This window comes from Camponotus floridanus, unplaced genomic scaffold (assembly GCF_003227725.1).
Source record: "Camponotus floridanus strain SB8 unplaced genomic scaffold, Cflo_v7.5 scaffold3, whole genome shotgun sequence".
Taxonomy (NCBI): domain Eukaryota; kingdom Metazoa; phylum Arthropoda; class Insecta; order Hymenoptera; family Formicidae; genus Camponotus; species Camponotus floridanus.
Window position 1 is genome coordinate 708,764 of NW_020229436.1, and position 19,836 is coordinate 728,599.

Below are 19,836 nucleotides of genomic sequence, written 5' to 3' on the forward strand. Positions count from 1 at the left end.
AACCAAAGCGCACAGTAAGTTGATAGCGATTCTTAATCACGCTCGATAATAACACACGTTGTATAATTGAAAGACTTGGAGCAACGACTTGCTAAATCATTCATACATGCAAGATTTTCTTAGGTCACATTTCTTTCCAGAATTGACAATGCACAGAAATATGTTATCATGTTTACCTCAAAAATAGAGCGCTATAGATGCGATATGTTCGATATAAATGTACTTACAATAATCACACCAAGGTTTAACTCAATTATTTTTTTATTCACAAAATATTAATATATATGTTGTTATATAATCTTAAATAATATTAACTAAAAAATGGTTTAATAGTTAGAATCATATAACGTTATTATAAACGATATTTCTGTCATTTAGCATAGTGCGATTTAAAAATCCTGTTGCTCCAAATCCTTAAATAATATGCTCGATCAATGTACGCGAATTTTATTTGATAGATAAATTATCCAATATTCTAGAAATAAATGTGTCCGCGGATGAATTCGTTCCTTTAATCGCGAAATCCCACTTGGTTATCACCGACACCAGAATGAAGCGCGTGAAGTCGACCTGCGTCATTTCTGTGTATTATAAAGAAATTTATTGAGCCTCTAGTAATAACTGATCGTAAATAAAAGTTACCTACTTTAACCCAGCTATACGCATACATTATTTATTCCGATGCTCATATTTTCTTCGCATATTTAAATAATAATATGATCCATATAAATATGATCCATATAAATATGATCCATATAAATATGATCCATATAAATATGATCCATACTCTACTACATACGTATAAATATAACACTGATAAGTATATCACTAAATTTATTTAGAGATATGAGATTTCTTTCTAATAAATTACGTGACACAGCAATTTTTCAATATCAGTGTCAACAATCAAATATCTAATCGGAAATTTATTTAAAACTATTAATTGAAAATGCTTGAAGCAGCTTCAGTGAAGTATAAGAAGGTATACTGTATTAAAAATAATATATATAAAATTTATATATTAAATTTATATATTTATAATATTCACTGTATTATAAAGAACATTTTTGCAAATTTTAACAAATTTCAAAAAATATTTTATATGCGATTATTTGTATGTGCTATTTATAAATTTCATATCAATGGTATCAAATTTATCAGTCATCAAAAATTGAAGCCATTATGATATCACTTGAGTAAACTCAGACCAAATATATTAAACAATTATCGAATAAGATTACTTTATGACAAAACAAAACCAAGTTATCATTGAACAATTGACCCTAGATACTCGTGTAACATTTTGGGGAAAACAGATGATTTTTATATCGTGGTTACATAAGTGTGACACACGCTACAAACACAAACACACCTAATGGCTGCTCACAGTCGATCCTTCAGTTGTGCGTAGCACGCGTGCTGTGAAGAGGAACGCAACGCAGTTCTTATGCGCACAAGGTTTTTCGATTAAATCGTGGTAATAGAGTATATTATCGGAAACGCGATCGCGAGTCTGACCGACTGCCATACATTTTGGATTGCGAATTACGGAGCGTGTCGCGATTCATGTGATTCTGCATGACGTGTATTCACGTCACGCATCTCGCATTTCTTTCTGTTCTACGTTTCGCGAAGGATATAACGATTGTACCGCTCGACGCAACGCCTCCAAACAGTGCCGTACGCTATTTGGATTTAGTAGAGGTTCAAGCGAGGTTCTACATCGTAAGTGAATCAAGGTAAATCAAACGATTTTTCGAAAGAGAAATTTTTTCAATATATTAATTGCGATAATCACGATAATCAGGACGCATGTATCTCTTTGATTGATAAATAAATCTTTAATCTTTCATAGTATATGTGATATAAATATATAAATCGATATTAATCAAACATCTTATTTAGAAAACCAAATAAATTAACGGCTATGATTTTTTTGAACAAAGAAAGTAAACTTGATATTTGTAGCTTGATATTTCTAACCTTGAATTAAATATTGGAATTGAATTCTTTTAATGCAAATATAATATTGAAAAGAAATTTTTCAATGGAGACTTCATTTAATTTTTAATTTAAACTAATTTTTATTTAATTTAGATTTACGTTAATTAAAAATTGAAGATATAAAAGTTTAATAGTTAAAAATATATATATTTTTTTATTTCTTATCTTTATTTCATCTCTTTTAATTTATTGTTATTATTCAAAGAATTTAAAATTTTATTTCTCTGAAATAAATATACATTAATGAGATAAATGATGTGTTACATAAACAAAGTTAGTGCAATCACGCAAAATTGAATTAATAAGATAAATGATGTGTTAAATAAACAAAGTTAGTGCAATCACGCAAAATTGAATTCTTAACATGTATGTATTAAACTTAGTTTATACAAAAGACAGCTCTTATATCCGATTGCAATGACGATCGAATTACTCGACTCATTATATACTAGCTAATGAGCGCTAATTTACTATCTAGCCTTCTGATCAAAGAAGTTACAGGATTGCCACGCGAAAAGGTATAATTGGTTCAAATGGATCGAGTGAGAAGACGAACCTCGATGGGTAATTGTCGCTCCAGAAAGCTTGCCGTTTGCGTGAGCGTGACTATACTCGGGATCTTTATTGGTTGCACGCTATTAGCGTATACAGCGTTTGCTTCTTCGACTACTAAACATAATACATTACAGCAAGTGGTGTTTGTAAGTGACTTGTTTGTAACAATTGTTATCTGTCACCTCATTATTCCGCTCTCGTAATATTAATTTAATTTTATAATATTAAATTTAATAAAGTTGTTAGATACACAGATATTTAATTAACGAATATCATTAAAATATGTACCATAAATTTATAATGAAAATGTAATTTATTAAAATGTATATTAAGTGTATATTAAAATATTTATATCAATATAATATACATATATAAAATTTTAAATATGATATATATATATATATATATATATATATATATTCCATAATTAAAATGATATATATATATATATATATATATATATATATTTTAATTATGGAAAATAGCATTTGAATCAATTTTGTTTATTTTATATATTTTAATCTTGTTTATTTTATATATTTTAATTATGGAAAATAACATTTGAACCAATTTTGTTGAAAGATTTCAAATTTAGTCAAATATTCGGCGAATAATGTAATTAGCTTCCAATATCTTTAAACAAATAATTTTTTTCTAATTCACACAGAAATTGTTGATTTTTTTAACAGTTGTTTCGTCACGGTGACAGAAATCCTACAGAGACCTATCCTAAGGATCCCTACATAAATTACGCTTGGCCCAATGGCTGGGGTGCCCTGACTAAGGTTCGAGAAAGATATAGGAATATTGTTAAATCAGTGTTTCGTATAATAATAATAGATAATATATATCTGGACTCGCTATAAATTAAATCACCTCTGTGCGCACAACATGTATCGGATATAAGACGCGCAATCGAGCGCGAGTAATAAGATAGGATACATTATCAATCTTGAAATTCGCTTTCAGAGAGGAATGCTTCAGCTGTATAACGTGGGTCAATGGATTCGCCAAGAATACGGCGTTATAATCGGTAATAAATTCGAAAGCGCAACCACACTGATGCGTAGCAGCTATGCGGATCGGTGCATTATGTCGGCACAGGTATTACTCGCCGGTTTGTTCATACCGAGTCCTGAGGATATGTTTTTGCCAGGATTAGCGTGGACTCCTGTTCCTGTACATTCCATACCACGAAATTTGGACAAGGTATAAACAAAAGAATTAATTTTTTTCATATCAGCTAAAAGACTTATAAGATCTTAGACCCCGCTTCCTCTTTGAGAAGGTTTTCCACCACATTATCTTGAAAAAGTTTCTTAAAATAACTTGAAATATGATTAAAATAGCCTGTGTGTATATGTGATTAAAAAAATTCTTTTTCAATTTGGAAAATAAATATTTTTATCATATAAAAATTTAAGTAAATTGCAAGAGCTACTGGTTAAAATATGCAGATCTATAAAAAAAACTTATTTATTTATCATATTACAGCTGATAACGATAAAAGCACCATGTCCGAGACTAGAGGAAGCTTTAAAACAGGCATATTTAAACGAAGCAATAAGATCAGGCGCAAAAATGGCCGAATATTATAAAGAACTGACGGAACATACCGGTCAGAACATGAGCACGATTACCGATGTCGAATTTCTTTACAATACTCTCGAGATTGAAGAGCAACACGGTTTACAACTGCCACAATGGACGCAAAAATTTTATAATAACGAGATGCGCGAAATAGCCGCCCGTAGTTTGGCGATCTTTACCAACAGCACTATTCAAAGACGCCTTCTGGGAGGTATGATGATACCTTTGTACGATCAGTATCATTTCAGATGCGTTTTTTAAACTGCATTGCAAAAGAATATTGTATACCGTTACGGAATACCATAAAAATTCTAATATTGCTGCATAAATTTTAATATTTTCAGGTCCGTTACTAAAGGAAATTTTATCGCATATGGAAGAGACTAGAACCGATTCCAAACCGAAACGATCTTACTTTTATTCTGCTCACGATATAACTATCGTTAACGTGTTGAGAACGATGGGATTCACGAACGAACTTTTTAAACCCGATTACGGAGCAACGCTCATATTCGAGCTACATCTCGCCAATAATAGTATCGATCAGGAAGTAAAGGTATTGATATGGTTATTGGTAGTGTTATCGTAAAAATTTACAGTCATAAATATTTTTTGTAAAATCAGAAATTGTTTCGAATATTATATAAATTTTAAGATGTTTCTTAACAAAAATTTCATTATATTCCATCATTATATGGCAAATTTAATAGCTATGTATAATTACCAGAAAATTAGATCTGATTAGTATAATTAGTTGATATTTTGCAATTATAATCACTGAAATTCATTGCGGGATTTCTAATAGCTTGCACAATTCTAATAGATAGCACAATTACGTACAATAAGAATATTGCTTACATAATCACGTACGAAGAATATTGCATATGCAATACATCTATATTATCTCTCTAAATTAATCTAAGTTAATCCTGTATATATCATTTATAAAATTATTATTCTATAAATTTTTTAGATTTTATATCTCTATATTTTTACTTATAAAATAATTATACAATTATTTTATATGTTCTTTTCTTTATTATAGGCACTATATTTGAATAATACGGAAACGAAAATCGCGCATCCTTTGGAAATTCCTAATTGCGCGACTCCTTGTTTATTACAGAATCTGAAGCAAGTGTGGCATAAAGTAATCCCAAATGATTGGGACGCAGAATGTAAAATATAAAATCACTAAATATTTTCTGTATTAATTGTCATATATTTTCAATGCGAATTTTTCCAATCATCTTTTTATACGGAAATTGCAGTTAAATATACATACAATGTAATACAAGACTGAAATATATACATATATAAATTCAACAATTGTTTTTATATTTACATATTAACTTAAATATTAAAATTTAAAAAAGAAATATATATATATATATATATATATATATATATAATTATATGTATATTTCTTTTTTTCATTTTTTAATTTTAATATTTTAATATTTAATTTTAATATTTAAGTTAATATGTAAATATAAAAGCAATTATTAAATATTTTTAAATATATTTGTAAATTTTGTATCTTATAATTGTCAGTAAATTTGGACATATTAATATTTATATAATTAATTATATATGATTTATGCATTTATATCATCATTGACTAAGATTTATAATGAACATAAAGATTATTTGAATAAAAAGAGAAATACAAACAGAGAAATTATATAAGCATCTTGTGTGAATAATAATAATATAAAAAATTTTGTTTTACTTACCAACATTGATCTGCTAGTGAATATGCTAGAACAGCAGGAATTAATACTGTTGTTTTTTACCTGTATGTAGAGACGCACTGATAGAAAGAGTCCATCAAATCTGAAAAAAAAAATATATATATATAAACATGTGGACATAAATTTATGTGTAACTTGAAAATGTACGTATGCATATTTATTTAAAAAATTTTCATTTTTATGTATTTAGAATATGAAGGTACAAAGAGTTTTGCACAGAAGGCGCCTCTGATACTTTGCGGAATAGCGTTATTATCAACATCATTATCAACGAATGTGTTAGCATTTTATATAAGATCCGATAAATGATCCGATAAGAAAATATCTTTAACGCTGTCTATATTGACATTAATATAAGATAGAAATTTTTACACACGAAAAATTCCCTTCTGCAAAAAGTTTTGAAATCTAAAAAATTAGTATTTCTCAGAGAAAATTTTCATTAGATTATTTACTGCTTTAAAAAAAATAATAATATGCTTATAAAACAATTTGAAATTGTTTCACTGAGAGATCATAGTGTTTGTATTGTTTAAGTTATTTTTTACTTTATATTTTCATATAAATTTTAACTTTTTAAATTTTAATAATTTTAAGATGTTTTAGAACATGATTATATCAAAAATATTCATAACTATTATTCTATTTCTAGAGAGATTGTAAACGTATGGTCAAGTGTATAATACGCTGCATAACTCGGTATCCTAGCAAACCAGTTGTAATTCAAGCGAAGCTTGTTAAGATGAATAAATGGACACGAAATCGTTTAACCGGGATGTGCCCGGTTTGCTTATGCAACGGCTGACACTGATCATTTTGCATATCATTGTGCAATATCACATGCGATTATTGTGTGAGTTATTGTCTATTATATCCGATATTGCGTGCGCAATTAGTAATTAAACAGTGCAATGTGCTCAGTGCAATAATAGGAAATATATCTATCACAGATATTTCTATATCTGTGATCAATGTGTTTCATTTTCTGATAATTTTGGAGAAACATTTTATAATATTTTAACCAAAATATTTTTTAATTAGTAGCTTATTATTCGAGATTTAAACAATAAAAATAACAATATTTTCTGATGAATAAACAAAAATAATTTAAAGTGAAAGTGAAAATAAATATTTATTATAATTTGTTTTAATTACATTCAATGCAATAATGTTTCAGTCTGAAATACGAAGCCTTCTCTCTCTTCAAGTGAGTTAAAAGGATCTATTAATTATAATTATGATTTATTAATTTTTTTTCATATATGATATTGCCTCATTAATTTTATTTCCGCAATATATTTTGCTTTTTAAGTCAAAGCAAGTCAAGGAAATTGCTATATATGTAATATCATGTATTTAACAGAAAAGATAAGACAGAAAGCTCAGCTTGTGCTTATCTATTACCATGATTCACTATTTGATGATTTAAATTCCGCGGTTTTATCCACGCAGATTTATTGCTTTGCTCACAATTCAATCGAGCGCACTATATAAGAGAAGGCCATAGTTATCGATTGTCTTTTAACATGGTCACACATTGTTAACATTACGTTCTGTGTCGTTATGTCACTGTCATTCACAACTATTACAGAGTTACATAATTTACTGTTCGTATATAGAAGGAAATCCTGGAGTAATTTGAGATACTTTATGCTTTCTATCTATTTTTATCAGAAGAAAAAATTAATAAATCAATTTCTTCATATATCTATTAATTTAATCTATTAATTTGCTATCAATTTATATTTTTTTATCTTTAACAATTTTTAGTTACAACATGAAATGTGTTCTAACAATTGTTATAATTAAGAAAGTGAGCTATCTATTTATTAATTAATACAATACATGCAGATGGAAATTTTGAGAAAAAAGAAGGAGCGGAGGAGCATTATTTATTTTTTATACCCTTTTAAAATATATTTTTTTGATTAAGAGAATGTGCATATATATACATACATACATATATATATATATATATATATATATATATATGTACATTATAATAGTATACAATATTTGTAGTAGTATTGCTATAAATGTATTCGATACTCATATAAGTATATATAAAAAGAATAAATATATCCACATAATCGAATGTGAAATTCTTCACTTAATTCTTCACTTTTATTTAACAGATTTTAATGCAGTTTTCTACTTCCGGCTATTCTTCTAACCCTTCTAACCTTGATTCTTCATTCGAAGAAAAATTCATCCTACCTTGATATATCTCTGCATATTTTGCCGTCCTTCGGTTTACACACAATAACGACATAAAATTTTTCGGAAACAAATTAAATACACGTTTTCTTTTTAGATTCAATCTATCGTCGATGCACATCGCGCGATTTGTACATCATTCGCGTCCGCAAACTTTAGTTAGGTTTGAAAAATAATTTACGTAATGAAGCGGGGCAATTTCGCGCCTAATCTAAAAGTAGTCATCTTCAGACGTCAGGGCATACAAATGTCGAGTGCGTGAAAATTTTCATGAAATTTTTAATTCAACTTTTAACTGAATATATATTTCGCACAAAAATTGCAATCGTAAATTTTAAAAATAATTTTTAAAAGTAAAAAAACCTTTTGGCTTATGTAATCGCGCGTTGTCTTATCGGAATTCTACGAGTACAAATCATGTCCGATATGCGTGCAATAAAAAAAAATTAGATAACAAATAATATATTGATATTATATATATAAGTACATAGTATTATCTCGTTTTTAGCTTACTTCTTTTCCGTAACTTTTCTGTTTGCTATCTTTTATTTCGAACGAAGCGACGAGGCGTTTCTCGATCAAGTATACGCGTTCAATGTGAAGTAAAGTTATCACGCGCGATCTTATTAATCGACCTGAATTCGCGCACGCGACTCTTGTGTTCGACGGCCAATCAGAATCGAGAAAAGGCAATTATGTGATTACGCAAAGTATATCGAACTCTGTATTTTTTCTTAAGGTTGTGTTCCAAAATTTACTGCCAATACTAAAAATCTAAGTGTACGTCACGTAAACTATAGATTTTCAGTATCGGCAGTGAATTTTGGAACGCAGCCTAAGATTGAATAATAAATTTTTAAAAATTAAAAAATCAAAAATTGAAATATTTTCTAGTTTCTTTCTACATTTTTGTGGCCGGTATATTTACAGTCCGTTCGTATATTTATATCGTCTTAAGCACAATTTTACAATGTTATAAACCAATCACCGCATAGAGAGCTGTATTAGCATCTTAAGACATTACTTATGGTCTTGAATTATGAACAGACTGTGAATATATAATTTTGTTTTTACTTACTTTTATGACCTACTCAATGATCTCTACTCTGATCTCTACGCTTTAGTTATTTTATATTCAATAAATTTAATTTATTTGAATTATTATAAGATTAATTTATTTTTATTATGTATAATTTATATAATTATGATTAACTATGATTTACAAATGCACATTTCATGTATATAAATAATATAAATCCAGTTCCTCCATACTGTCTTGTTCATTCATTCGCGCCTTGACAATTGTCAGTTGTCAGTCGCGCTGTCAGTCAGTCGCAAGGAAAGAAAGAGAGCGTAAAGAGTACTAAAGAGAGAAGGAGATAGAGACAGCGAAGGAGAGGGGGAAAGAGAGAGAGAGAGAAAGAACGCATCGCTCCGCGTCTGTACGAGGTGCACGAGGAAGGAGTGCCTCAGAGATCTAATATATCGGTTCCATTTATCAGTGCGGCACCGCCTCGCGATCGTTCGCTCGCTTTTTCAGTTCGTTCTCGTGAACTGTTCACGTTTAACATAACGCAACGCACGCAGTGCAACGTGTCTATCCATCGGTTTGCGTCATCATTGACGATTGTGACAACCGCTCCTTTGCCACCACTACTACCATCACCACCACGTCCTCCGGAAGTCCGCGTTGTACGCGATCTTCCGCGGTCGATGTGCATACGTCACGTCGGCGGCGGATCATCTTGTCGTCTTGATTGCGCGCTGTACTTTCCCACTAGTATTAGTCCGCATCTGTCTTGTATATCGCGCTCCAGCAAGCGCGCCCGTTCAACCTTGACTGGCGGATCTGAACAAAGGTTGGTGCTCGCCCGGCCTCCCACAGTCCTGTCCGTGAGCTCATCTTCACAGTTTTTGCCTTTTCGCACTTCGCTGTTCATTGCACGCGTTAAATATTTTGTTTCCGAGGTTTTAGAGCGAGTCTTGAAAGTGAGTATTGAAAGATATAATAAATGGAAGGAAGGACTAGGTCGAAAAAGAGGATTGTACCTTGTGTATGGTGGAGAGATTAGATTTTTTAGAGATGATGCTCATCACGATACTTATCATCCGTCTTTAAAGAATACTTAAAGCACAAACAAAATCAAAGTGTAATATTTTGATTTATAATTAACGTGATTTCTAACCTTTCTAAACCAAACTATTCCAGTTTAGCTGACTTTGAATTATCTATAGCACTAATTTTGTCTATAGTATTTTAAATAAAGAAAATATGTTTTATACAGGGTTGGGGAGAGTTAATATTAGAGAGCAATGAATAATTGATAATATAATATGAAACTGTATTAATACAATATTATTAAGCAAAAAAATATTTGACTTGTTACAGATCGCCAATATGTTTAGTTGGTTAAATCGCGAAGAGAATAGCAAGCAAGATCTTTTCGAAAATGTCACCGAAGGTCTCAAGAAGATATACAAATCCAAGTTATTACCATTGGAACAATATTACCAATTCCATGACTTTCATTCACCACAGCTGGATGATCCAGATTTTGATGCAAAACCCATGATTCTCTTAGTCGGACAATATTCAACTGGCAAAACTACATTTATCAAATATTTATTGGAAAGAGAGTTTCCTGGTATTAGGATTGGACCAGAGCCTACTACAGATCGATTTATAGCAGTCATGTATGATGAGAAGGAGGGTGTTATTCCTGGAAATGCTTTAGTTGTAGATCCTAACAAACAATTTAGACCACTTTCAAAATTTGGCAATGCATTTTTGAATAGATTTCAATGTTCAACTGTAGGTTCGCCTGTTTTAAAAGGCATATCTATAGTAGACACACCTGGTATATTGTCTGGTGAAAAACAACGAGTAAGTGTTGCTCTTATGTAATTTATTCTTTGATAATTTATTTATAATAAATAATTTATTTATAATAAAAGATGTATAATATTTGATAAATCTAAATACTGTATATCTAAATACAAAATATTCTTTTAGGTTGATAGGGGATACGACTTTACTGGTGTTCTAGAGTGGTTTGCTGAACGTGTAGATAGAATTATATTGCTATTTGATGCTCATAAACTCGATATATCAGATGAATTTCGTAGATCTATCGAGGCCTTACGTGGACATGATGATAAAATTAGAATTGTTCTTAATAAAGCTGATATGATAGACCATCAACAACTCATGAGGGTATATGGTGCATTAATGTGGTCTTTAGGAAAAGTTCTGCAAACTCCAGAAGTGGCTAGAGTTTATATAGGCTCATTTTGGGATCAACCATTAAGATATGATGTTAATAGAAGGTAAATGCTCTTGTATATCTTTTCTTTTTTTGGTAATTTATATGTTATACCTGTAAGTCATACATATGAATCTTTTTAGATTATTTGAAGATGAAGAACAAGATTTGTTCAGAGACATGCAATCACTTCCAAGAAATGCAGCATTACGAAAGCTTAATGACTTAATAAAACGAGCACGCTTAGCTAAGGTATGTAAGATAAAGAATTTAGATAAAAAAATTTATCAATATATATCTTAAAGAATTTAGATAAGAAAATGTATATATCTTGAACTGAGTATAGTAAGAAACAAATCTGTAATTCTTATTAATAATTTACAGGTGCATGCATATATAATAAGCGCCTTACGAAAAGATATGCCAAGCGTGTTTGGCAAAGATAACAAGAAGAAAGAGTTAATAAAAAATTTGGGTCAAATTTATGATCAAATACAAAGAGAACAACAAATTTCACCTGGTGATTTTCCAGATCTAAAAAAAATGCAAGAATCTTTAGCACATCATGATTTTAATAAATTTAATCCTATTAAACTTAAGCTATTAGAAGTGGTAGATAAAATGCTTGCTGAAGATATTGCAAAACTTATGGCTATGATACCACACGAAGAAGTCACCACAGTTTCAGAACCACTTATTAAAGGTTTATCTTTATTAATGCATATATTTAGATTTTTTATCTTGAATAAAATTTATTTTAAAAAATTTTTAACGTTAAGAAAAGAAGATAGAATAATAATCTCACAAAATTTTTACTAAAAAAATAAATATAAATATTATTAAAGAGTTAATATAATAAAAATAGTGATTACATATTTTGACTTTCTGAAAAACGTTTGTATTTATTTAATTTTAGGAGGTGCATTTGAAGGTGTAGAAGATCAAGTTAGTCCATTTGGATACAAAAGAGGAGAAGGAATTGATGCAGGAGCAGGTGAACCAGAATGGATTGTCAATAAAGAAAGATATAAATATGATAGCATCTTTGAATCACTTGGGCCACAAGATGGAAAGATTACGGGAGCAGGTAAAACTAATATATAAATATTTGCAAACATATATTTACTGTTATTAAAATAATATGTCTTAATTTGTGTAATTTTTGTATTACTGTAGCGGCTAAATCAGAAATGGTCAAGTCTAAATTACCAAATAGTGTGCTCGGAAAGATCTGGAAACTCTCAGACATTAATAAAGATGGATTCTTAGATGCTGACGAATTTGCCTTAGCTATGCATCTAATTAATGTAAAACTCGAAGGTTATGATCTCCCAGCTGAACTGCCAGAACATCTAATACCACCATCGAAACGCGATACATAATGATATGCGTTATATGATTCCTGGTACTATAATTTAATAAGTTTTACAAATGGTATGTGCGAGTGTGGTTTCTTGGAGTCACAAGATTACCACAGATATTAGGGCGACTTATCATTTGTGCACTGATTGATGCCATTGGTTCATAAAGTTCGGGAAATATAAAATTATACTTTTATGATCAGCTGTATCATATTATGTGTATATTATATTATTCTGATAATATATCAAGGCCGGGGGACATATATAGCTTGCAATTTCTAGAAAAATGTGCTAAATTGTACAAGATTGACTAGCACAAAACGTATATGGCATCTTTCAAATAATATTTTTCTGAAACATGTATAAATGGAGATAAAAATTATACACATAGTATGCCCACATGCTTATTGGCATATTAGTATCTAAACAATTTAGAATATTTGCTTTTATTTAAGATAAGTTGTTACTTTGGCCTTGGAATTATATTTGTATTTTATAACTTCGTAATTATACATGTCCTGAATTGAAGAACGTTACTCGATCAATGAATAAGAGACTGTATTTGGATATACTAAAGCAAATAACTTTTTTCTTTTTTTTAAATAATATACAGGATATTTTTAACAGATCTGATCTAGCTTGAGAAACATTTTGTATATAAAATAAGCTTAATATGTCTGAAAGTATTTCATGTGGATTTCATATCTATATACACATATAAACGAATATTTATTTTATACTTAGAATTAACAAAAAATGTTTCTAAAATTGGGTCAAATCTTTTGAAATATCTTGTACAAAAATAAAAAGAAAATAGACAGTGGACATTTATAAGAAGATAAAAGACTGGATTAAAAATGTAGGTTTTGCATATTTTAAGAAAACGAATAAATTTTTGAACTCTGACGAAAAATATTCTCAACAATGAAAAAAGTTTCTTATACTATATATCAATAAAAAAATCACAAGAATGAATTTTGAATTTTTTAAATTATAAATAAGAAGCGAAAGCGATAAAATTCTTAACCAAGCTGACCAAAAAACATTTAAAATTTTCAAAATTATAACGAAGAAATACACAATCTTATTCAGTACATTATTTATCAATAATAAATAATGCACAAAATAAATTATTTTAAGTTATAATTTTTGAATTTATTTAATTTATATTGCAGCCTATGTCTATTATGTCTGTTATGCTATTTTATCAGACTTGTTTAGATTATTAAGTTTGTCTTTTCTGCAATATTGACCAAAGAATACAATGTTAGAAATAAAAGTATATGTATGCAATATAAAAAAATTTTTAAACAAAATTTATATATTATTATTGGCAAAATGCTATTTATAAAAATTTCAAATACAGTTGAAATATTTTATTTTTTTTTCTATTTTATTTATGAAATAAAACAAGAAAATTATGTATATTTGTTATTCTTTAATTATATCCGCACTGTAAAAACGGCTGTAACACTACTTTGTTTAATTCTTAATTACATTTTTCTATTAGCACTGCCTTTGCATTTCGCGAATTTATGTGATATCAGAAAATACATTTATATTATAAAAACTGTTTACACTATTTGAACAAATATCCACCTCAAATTTACATTAAAAAATATAAAATGAAGAATAGCCAAAAAACAAGGCTATTTTGGGATAAATAATAATAATAATAAAGTGTAACTAAAAAATTTACTTAAAATTTATAACAATTTAAAAGAATGCGTATCTATTCTATGTTATATCTAGAATGTTGCTGCAAAATTTTTAATCCATTTTTGCATTAATATAAATACATTCGTTTAACCCATGTTTCTGTATTTTTATCACTAATAACATATGATAAAAACTTTCTATAGCAAATATCTTTTTAGTACAATTATTAAGAAAAAGAGAACATGAAAAAGCACAGCACATATATTTAGATACCATTTAATATACAAAATATATATATATATATATATATATATATATATATATGTATATATATATTTCACAGTTCTTTATATATTTATAAGTCAAAATTATAAATAGTTTTTAAATATCTACATGTGTATAAAATATAAAATATTTTATATATATTTTATAGAAAATATTTGGATACATATAATGCATTAATTTTAATTTTTATAAACAGCAATAACACGCACGGACTCATGTTACAATACAGCGTTTTTTATAGAATTAATATTCATCTTTCTGTATATTTAATTATATATATGTAATAACTATATACTCGTGGATACTATTTTTAGAGGCAGCGCGTCAAAGATTTTATTGAATTAAATGTTAATGCATTTACAAAAAGCCACAGAAATTTATTTTTTATTAAGATAAGAAAAAATAGAAATATTAAAAAAGAAAATTTCATTATACTTTATATTAATAAATGAAATGTATATGATATCTGTATCTTTTTGTTATACAGAACCGAAACAAATGAAATTGGGAAAAATTTTATTAGTGTCTTTTAATCTGCTTTGTAAATAAGATCCAAGATTTATAAATCATAATTTGTTTATTAAAAAATATTTTTATAAGTTTCAGTATGTATAAGGAAACAATGTATATTTATTAACTATTATACATATTATTCGTATGTGTTTAAGGAAAGTTGCAAAATAAGTATGTGTGTCTTAAAATTGTTTTACATATAAAAATATGTAAAAGTATCACAATGAAAGATATATATTTGATCTAATTTATACCTCATTCCTTCTAAAAGAATGGAATACGAATTTTTACGGCACATACAATTGCGGCAGTGGATCATTGTATACATTCTTTATCTATTATAACTCGTCATGTTTTATACGAAAATTAATAATCTTCAAAATTTCATCCCTGATTTCCTCAGCTGTCGTTGCAACAATACTGATATTATCCATATCATGTCTATTTTTCTTCTTCTGCTTCGGTTTATATAATATTAACGTCGGAAATACTTTTATATGTGCACATTCATTCATGTAGAAGTTACAATTAATTCTTCCAAATTTTACTTTTTCTAACAACTAGAATTAAAATGGATTATATAGTTTTCATCGAATAAATTGTCGAAAGCTAAATTGTAATTGTATTTATAATAGAATGTTATTTACCTGAGCAGCAATTGCAAATTCGGGTTCCATTTTTTGACAGTGCCAACATTGTGGCAAATAAAAATCGACGATCCATATATACTTACTAAACTCCAACATTCTTTGGAAATCAGAGGGATTTAAATCGTGGATTTTCTTTGGAAGGAATTTTGTTATCCATGTTAATATGGATAACGAATCTCGTTGTCCATTATATAAACTATAATATATAAAATATAACATCTATAATTTTATATATTAAAAAATTTATTATTTTTACGTAATTTACATGAATATATACATGATTGAATTGTGAATTATAATTACTTACGCGATTGTATTTAAACCTTCACTTCCTAATGGATACATTCTAATGGTAGGATAAGAGCGTATTCCTTGCGACGCGCACAAAGAAGCTTCAGCCTCGCAATCTACACTGGCTACATTTACAAACGACAAACTGCTCAATGATTTTGCAACAGCAATCCATTCAGATGCTAATCTCTGACATGGTGCACACCATGATGCGAAATAATCAACAATCCACATAATTTTACTTTTCTTTTTTGCCAGTTTACGATTAAAATTTTCCGATGTTAATTCTATAACTAAATTAAACAACATAAAACATACAATAGAGATATGAGAAGAAATGAGAAACATATAATGTTTATATATATATTATCTCTTACCTGATGGGTTTCTTTTTTCATTAATGAATTGGATAATATTTGCAGCTGTTTTTTGTAGTGTAAATTGATATGTTTTGCTGCCATTTAGGAGCATTGCAGTAGGATATTGCTGTATATTGTGATGATGACATATCATAGTATGAACAGTGCAATCAATAGTACCAAAACGGACAATAGATGCATCAAATTTTAATGATGCTCTGCGAAGTTCCGACAAAAACCGTATACAAGGTGGACACCTTGGTGAATACCAATCTAAGAACCACACTTCATTTTCTGTAACATTTTACACTTACACTTAGTATTGCAAAATCGTTTGTCACAATTAGTATCATCAAAATGAGCCATGTGTTTAGATACCCTTGTTTTGTAATATTGATAATGCTTCCTCTGCAGAGAGCGCCCAAAGATTTGTAGTTTTTATACTAATCTGTACAAATTTGATGATATCATTGTTAGTAGCTTTTCCATGATTCAATTCAAATGCTCCACCTGGTTTAAGCATACCCCAAACTGGATAACGATTGATGCCTAATTTATTACAAAATTGTCCATTTTTACCACAATGTATTATACCTATAAACATATATTGCATAAATATGTAAAAATATTCTATAATAGATCTCCATCTATAAATTCATAAATGCAAATTTTTACCTAAATTAATACCACTAATTGAAAATTTTTTCATTTGCAGATTTAAATCTTTCAGATTTTCCGAGTCGCCAATATAAAAACATATAAGCCAAGCAGCATTAAACTCTGTTCTCTTAATAATCTACAAATTATATTAGATATAATTATATTAGATGTATTAGATATATCTAATACACAAAATTTGAAAGAACAAATCGTATATCTATTATAGAAAGATTAACAAAATAATACTTTACTTACATCAAAATCATTGTCCGTCAGCTCTTGTGGATTTGGCAATTGTTCCCAGAGTTTTTCTATTAATGTATTTATATCAGATGTACTATTAAAGAACACTGGTTTGTAAGATGTGCTATACATTGGCAGATAGATCGCGCGTACCTTCTCACGATACATGTCATAATGATCCTCGCATATATATAATCTTACATCAATCAGCTTATCCTGAAAAAATCCCATATTGTTTATATTTAGAATATTAATCTAGAATAAATACAAAATCTTTTGGTAAAAATATTTTACCAAAAGATTATATTTTATAAAAATATATTTTAGAAAATAATGTTTATATGAATAATATAATATTTACAAATGTAGCTGCTACTATAAGCCTTTCATCAGAAGTGAAACAGTTTTGCTGATCATCACATATAAAAATTAGCACAGGTCTTTGTGTAATGATTTCGTGGTTTAAAAATAATTCCCATTGCATTTTATTTATTTCAGATATGTGGATATTTAGTCTATCTAATGCAAATCGCATAATGGCTTCTTGTGATTTTTCCTCTGTATAGTGCTCTCCATGCTGTGAACGCTTTGAGACAAAGATGAGTTAGTATTTTATTTTACTAACAAATATGATCCATATATATGGTGGAGGAAAAAATATCTAAAATTATGTAGAATCTATTTCCTAAGAAAAAATAATATGTAAATTAAGCATTCCCTCTTTCTTATTATCTCTGTATACATATATACCTTTCCATAACAAATCAATGTAGGATAAGCACGAACTCCTTCTCGATGGCATAGTTGCCTGTTATATTCACAATTCACTGCTGCAATTTTCATAATGCCATTGAGTAACTTAGCAATTTCCTTCCAAGTTGGTGCTAAGTAATGACAATGACTGCACATCGGAGAATAGAAATTCACAAACCAGCTTGAATCCGAATTCATAATATTTTCAACTATAAAAAAAAGGTATATATAAAATATTAAAAATAGATAAATATTAAAAAAAGGTATATATATAAAATATTCAGTTTGCTTTATAACTAACTAATTCTTAATATTAATTGTTTTATTTATTTATATATATATTAATCTTAATAAATATAAATTTAATAATTAATAATTTTTAATACAGAATAAATGTAATATTTACAAATGTAGCTGTTACTATAAATCTGATATACTCACAATAATCACTTTCCTCCAAATTAATAACATATTGATCATCTTCATACATAAAACTATTTTCATAATAATAAGGAGATGTCCATGAATGATAGGTTTGCTTCTTATTAGAATTATTAAGGCCATCTTCTCCATAAAGATCATATTTTTTTCTTAAATTATTATCCTTCAATACCTCATAAGCTGTTGTTAATCGAACAAACTTATCATGAGCATTTGGATCATCCTAAATTATTACAGTATTGTTAGTAGTATTTTAAACAATGATAGTTTATTGTATTATTTATATAATAATAATTAACACACATTATTTTTATCAGGATGATAAATGATAGCTAACTTCTTAAAAGCCTTTCGGATTTCATCCTGATCAGCTGATCTGTTTATACCAAGAATCTCATAATAATCTTCTCCTCGTATTAAAGTAATAATAATAAAGAAAGTAAGGATAACTTGATACCTGTAGTAGAGAGATTTTTTAAATTATAAATGTTTATTTGTAATAATATTTGATTAAATAAATAAATATATATATATATATATATATATATATCTCATGATACAAAACTAAATTCTATTTCAAAAAATTGTTTTGTAATTAAATAATATTCAATTCAAAACAATGGAATTTTATGTAAAAATTATAGTAATTAATTAGAAAATCAATCTTTTTTTAGAAAATTGGATATAATATAAACAATGCACTTACATTTCTATAAAAAATTTTAAAATTAAACTGAAAATGTGATTTAATACTTTGCTATCAGATCGAGGCTGCAGTCAAGGGGACACTGAAGATGCTTTAAAGCATTTGATTAATCAGAGTAAAAGGAGTAAAGATTTCTTTAACCTGACGGTTCCTCAGCATCTCTTTGACCGAAATAGTCAATTATACTTCATAGTATATCACGTATCCTTATAACCACCCACGCTTTAGCTTTGTGACGTTATTACACGTACATTTTACCGTATTTGGATCAAATGACAATCCTAACTCGTCCAATTTTCAGTTGCAGAAAAAAGAGAAAATATTTATAAATCTCTCTTTATAAATCTCTATATAAATATAATCATAATACACTGTTAATATTTCATAAATATGATAACATTAATTCAAACTTTTTTATAAATATACTTGTTTTGCACTGTATGTTCTGTGCTTTTTAAAATTATTTAAATTATATTCTACATATTTTCCATGTTTATTTAAATTTAACTATTTTATTTATGTGACAATTTAT

At 28.1% G+C, this 19,836-nt stretch overlaps 3 protein-coding genes across 8 annotated transcripts; 2 read left to right on the forward strand and 1 right to left on the reverse strand.

Annotated features, from left to right (window-relative positions):
- Nucleotides 1-1,323: 1,323 nt before the first annotated feature.
- On the forward strand, nucleotides 1,324-5,446 carry LOC105257682 (lysosomal acid phosphatase). 4 transcript variants are annotated; one of them, XM_025410136.1, is made up of 7 exons: nucleotides 1,324-1,739; nucleotides 2,483-2,705; nucleotides 3,249-3,344; nucleotides 3,529-3,768; nucleotides 4,054-4,360; nucleotides 4,494-4,705; nucleotides 5,195-5,338. In XM_025410136.1, the coding sequence occupies exons 2-7, from the start codon at nucleotides 2,538-2,540 to the stop codon at nucleotides 5,336-5,338; spliced, it is 1,167 nt and encodes a 388-aa protein (XP_025265921.1). In that variant the 5' UTR covers nucleotides 1,324-1,739; nucleotides 2,483-2,537. The 4 variants fall into 4 exon arrangements, with proteins under 4 accessions (XP_025265921.1, XP_025265923.1, XP_025265922.1 ...); XM_025410138.1 differs by having other exon boundaries at nucleotides 2,497-2,705; XM_025410137.1 differs by having other exon boundaries at nucleotides 1,325-1,739; nucleotides 2,506-2,705.
- A 4,125-nt stretch (nucleotides 5,447-9,571) lies between these two features.
- LOC105257662 (EH domain-containing protein 3) lies at nucleotides 9,572-13,272 on the forward strand. 3 transcript variants are annotated; one of them, XM_011268444.3, is made up of 7 exons: nucleotides 9,572-10,109; nucleotides 10,510-11,004; nucleotides 11,134-11,447; nucleotides 11,527-11,635; nucleotides 11,768-12,086; nucleotides 12,300-12,470; nucleotides 12,560-13,272. In XM_011268444.3, the coding sequence occupies exons 1-7, from the start codon at nucleotides 9,834-9,836 to the stop codon at nucleotides 12,763-12,765; spliced, it is 1,890 nt and encodes a 629-aa protein (XP_011266746.2). In that variant the 5' UTR covers nucleotides 9,572-9,833; the 3' UTR covers nucleotides 12,766-13,272. The 3 variants fall into 3 exon arrangements, with proteins under 3 accessions (XP_011266746.2, XP_011266745.1, XP_019885049.1); XM_011268443.3 differs by having other exon boundaries at nucleotides 9,572-9,979; XM_020029490.2 differs by lacking the exon at nucleotides 9,572-10,109 and adding an exon at nucleotides 10,204-10,270.
- Nucleotides 13,273-15,317: 2,045 nt separating this feature from the next.
- Nucleotides 15,318-19,632, reverse strand: LOC105257663 (dnaJ homolog subfamily C member 10). The gene is made up of 12 exons (XM_011268445.3): nucleotides 19,305-19,632; nucleotides 18,902-19,055; nucleotides 18,599-18,821; nucleotides 18,155-18,366; nucleotides 17,766-17,990; nucleotides 17,417-17,620; nucleotides 17,177-17,297; nucleotides 16,880-17,095; nucleotides 16,520-16,795; nucleotides 16,159-16,435; nucleotides 15,849-16,047; nucleotides 15,318-15,761 (listed from the first exon to the last, which is right to left on the reverse strand). Coding segments are annotated over exons 1-12 (2,331 nt in total). The 5' UTR covers nucleotides 19,307-19,632; the 3' UTR covers nucleotides 15,318-15,539.
- Nucleotides 19,633-19,836: the final 204 nt, after the last annotated feature.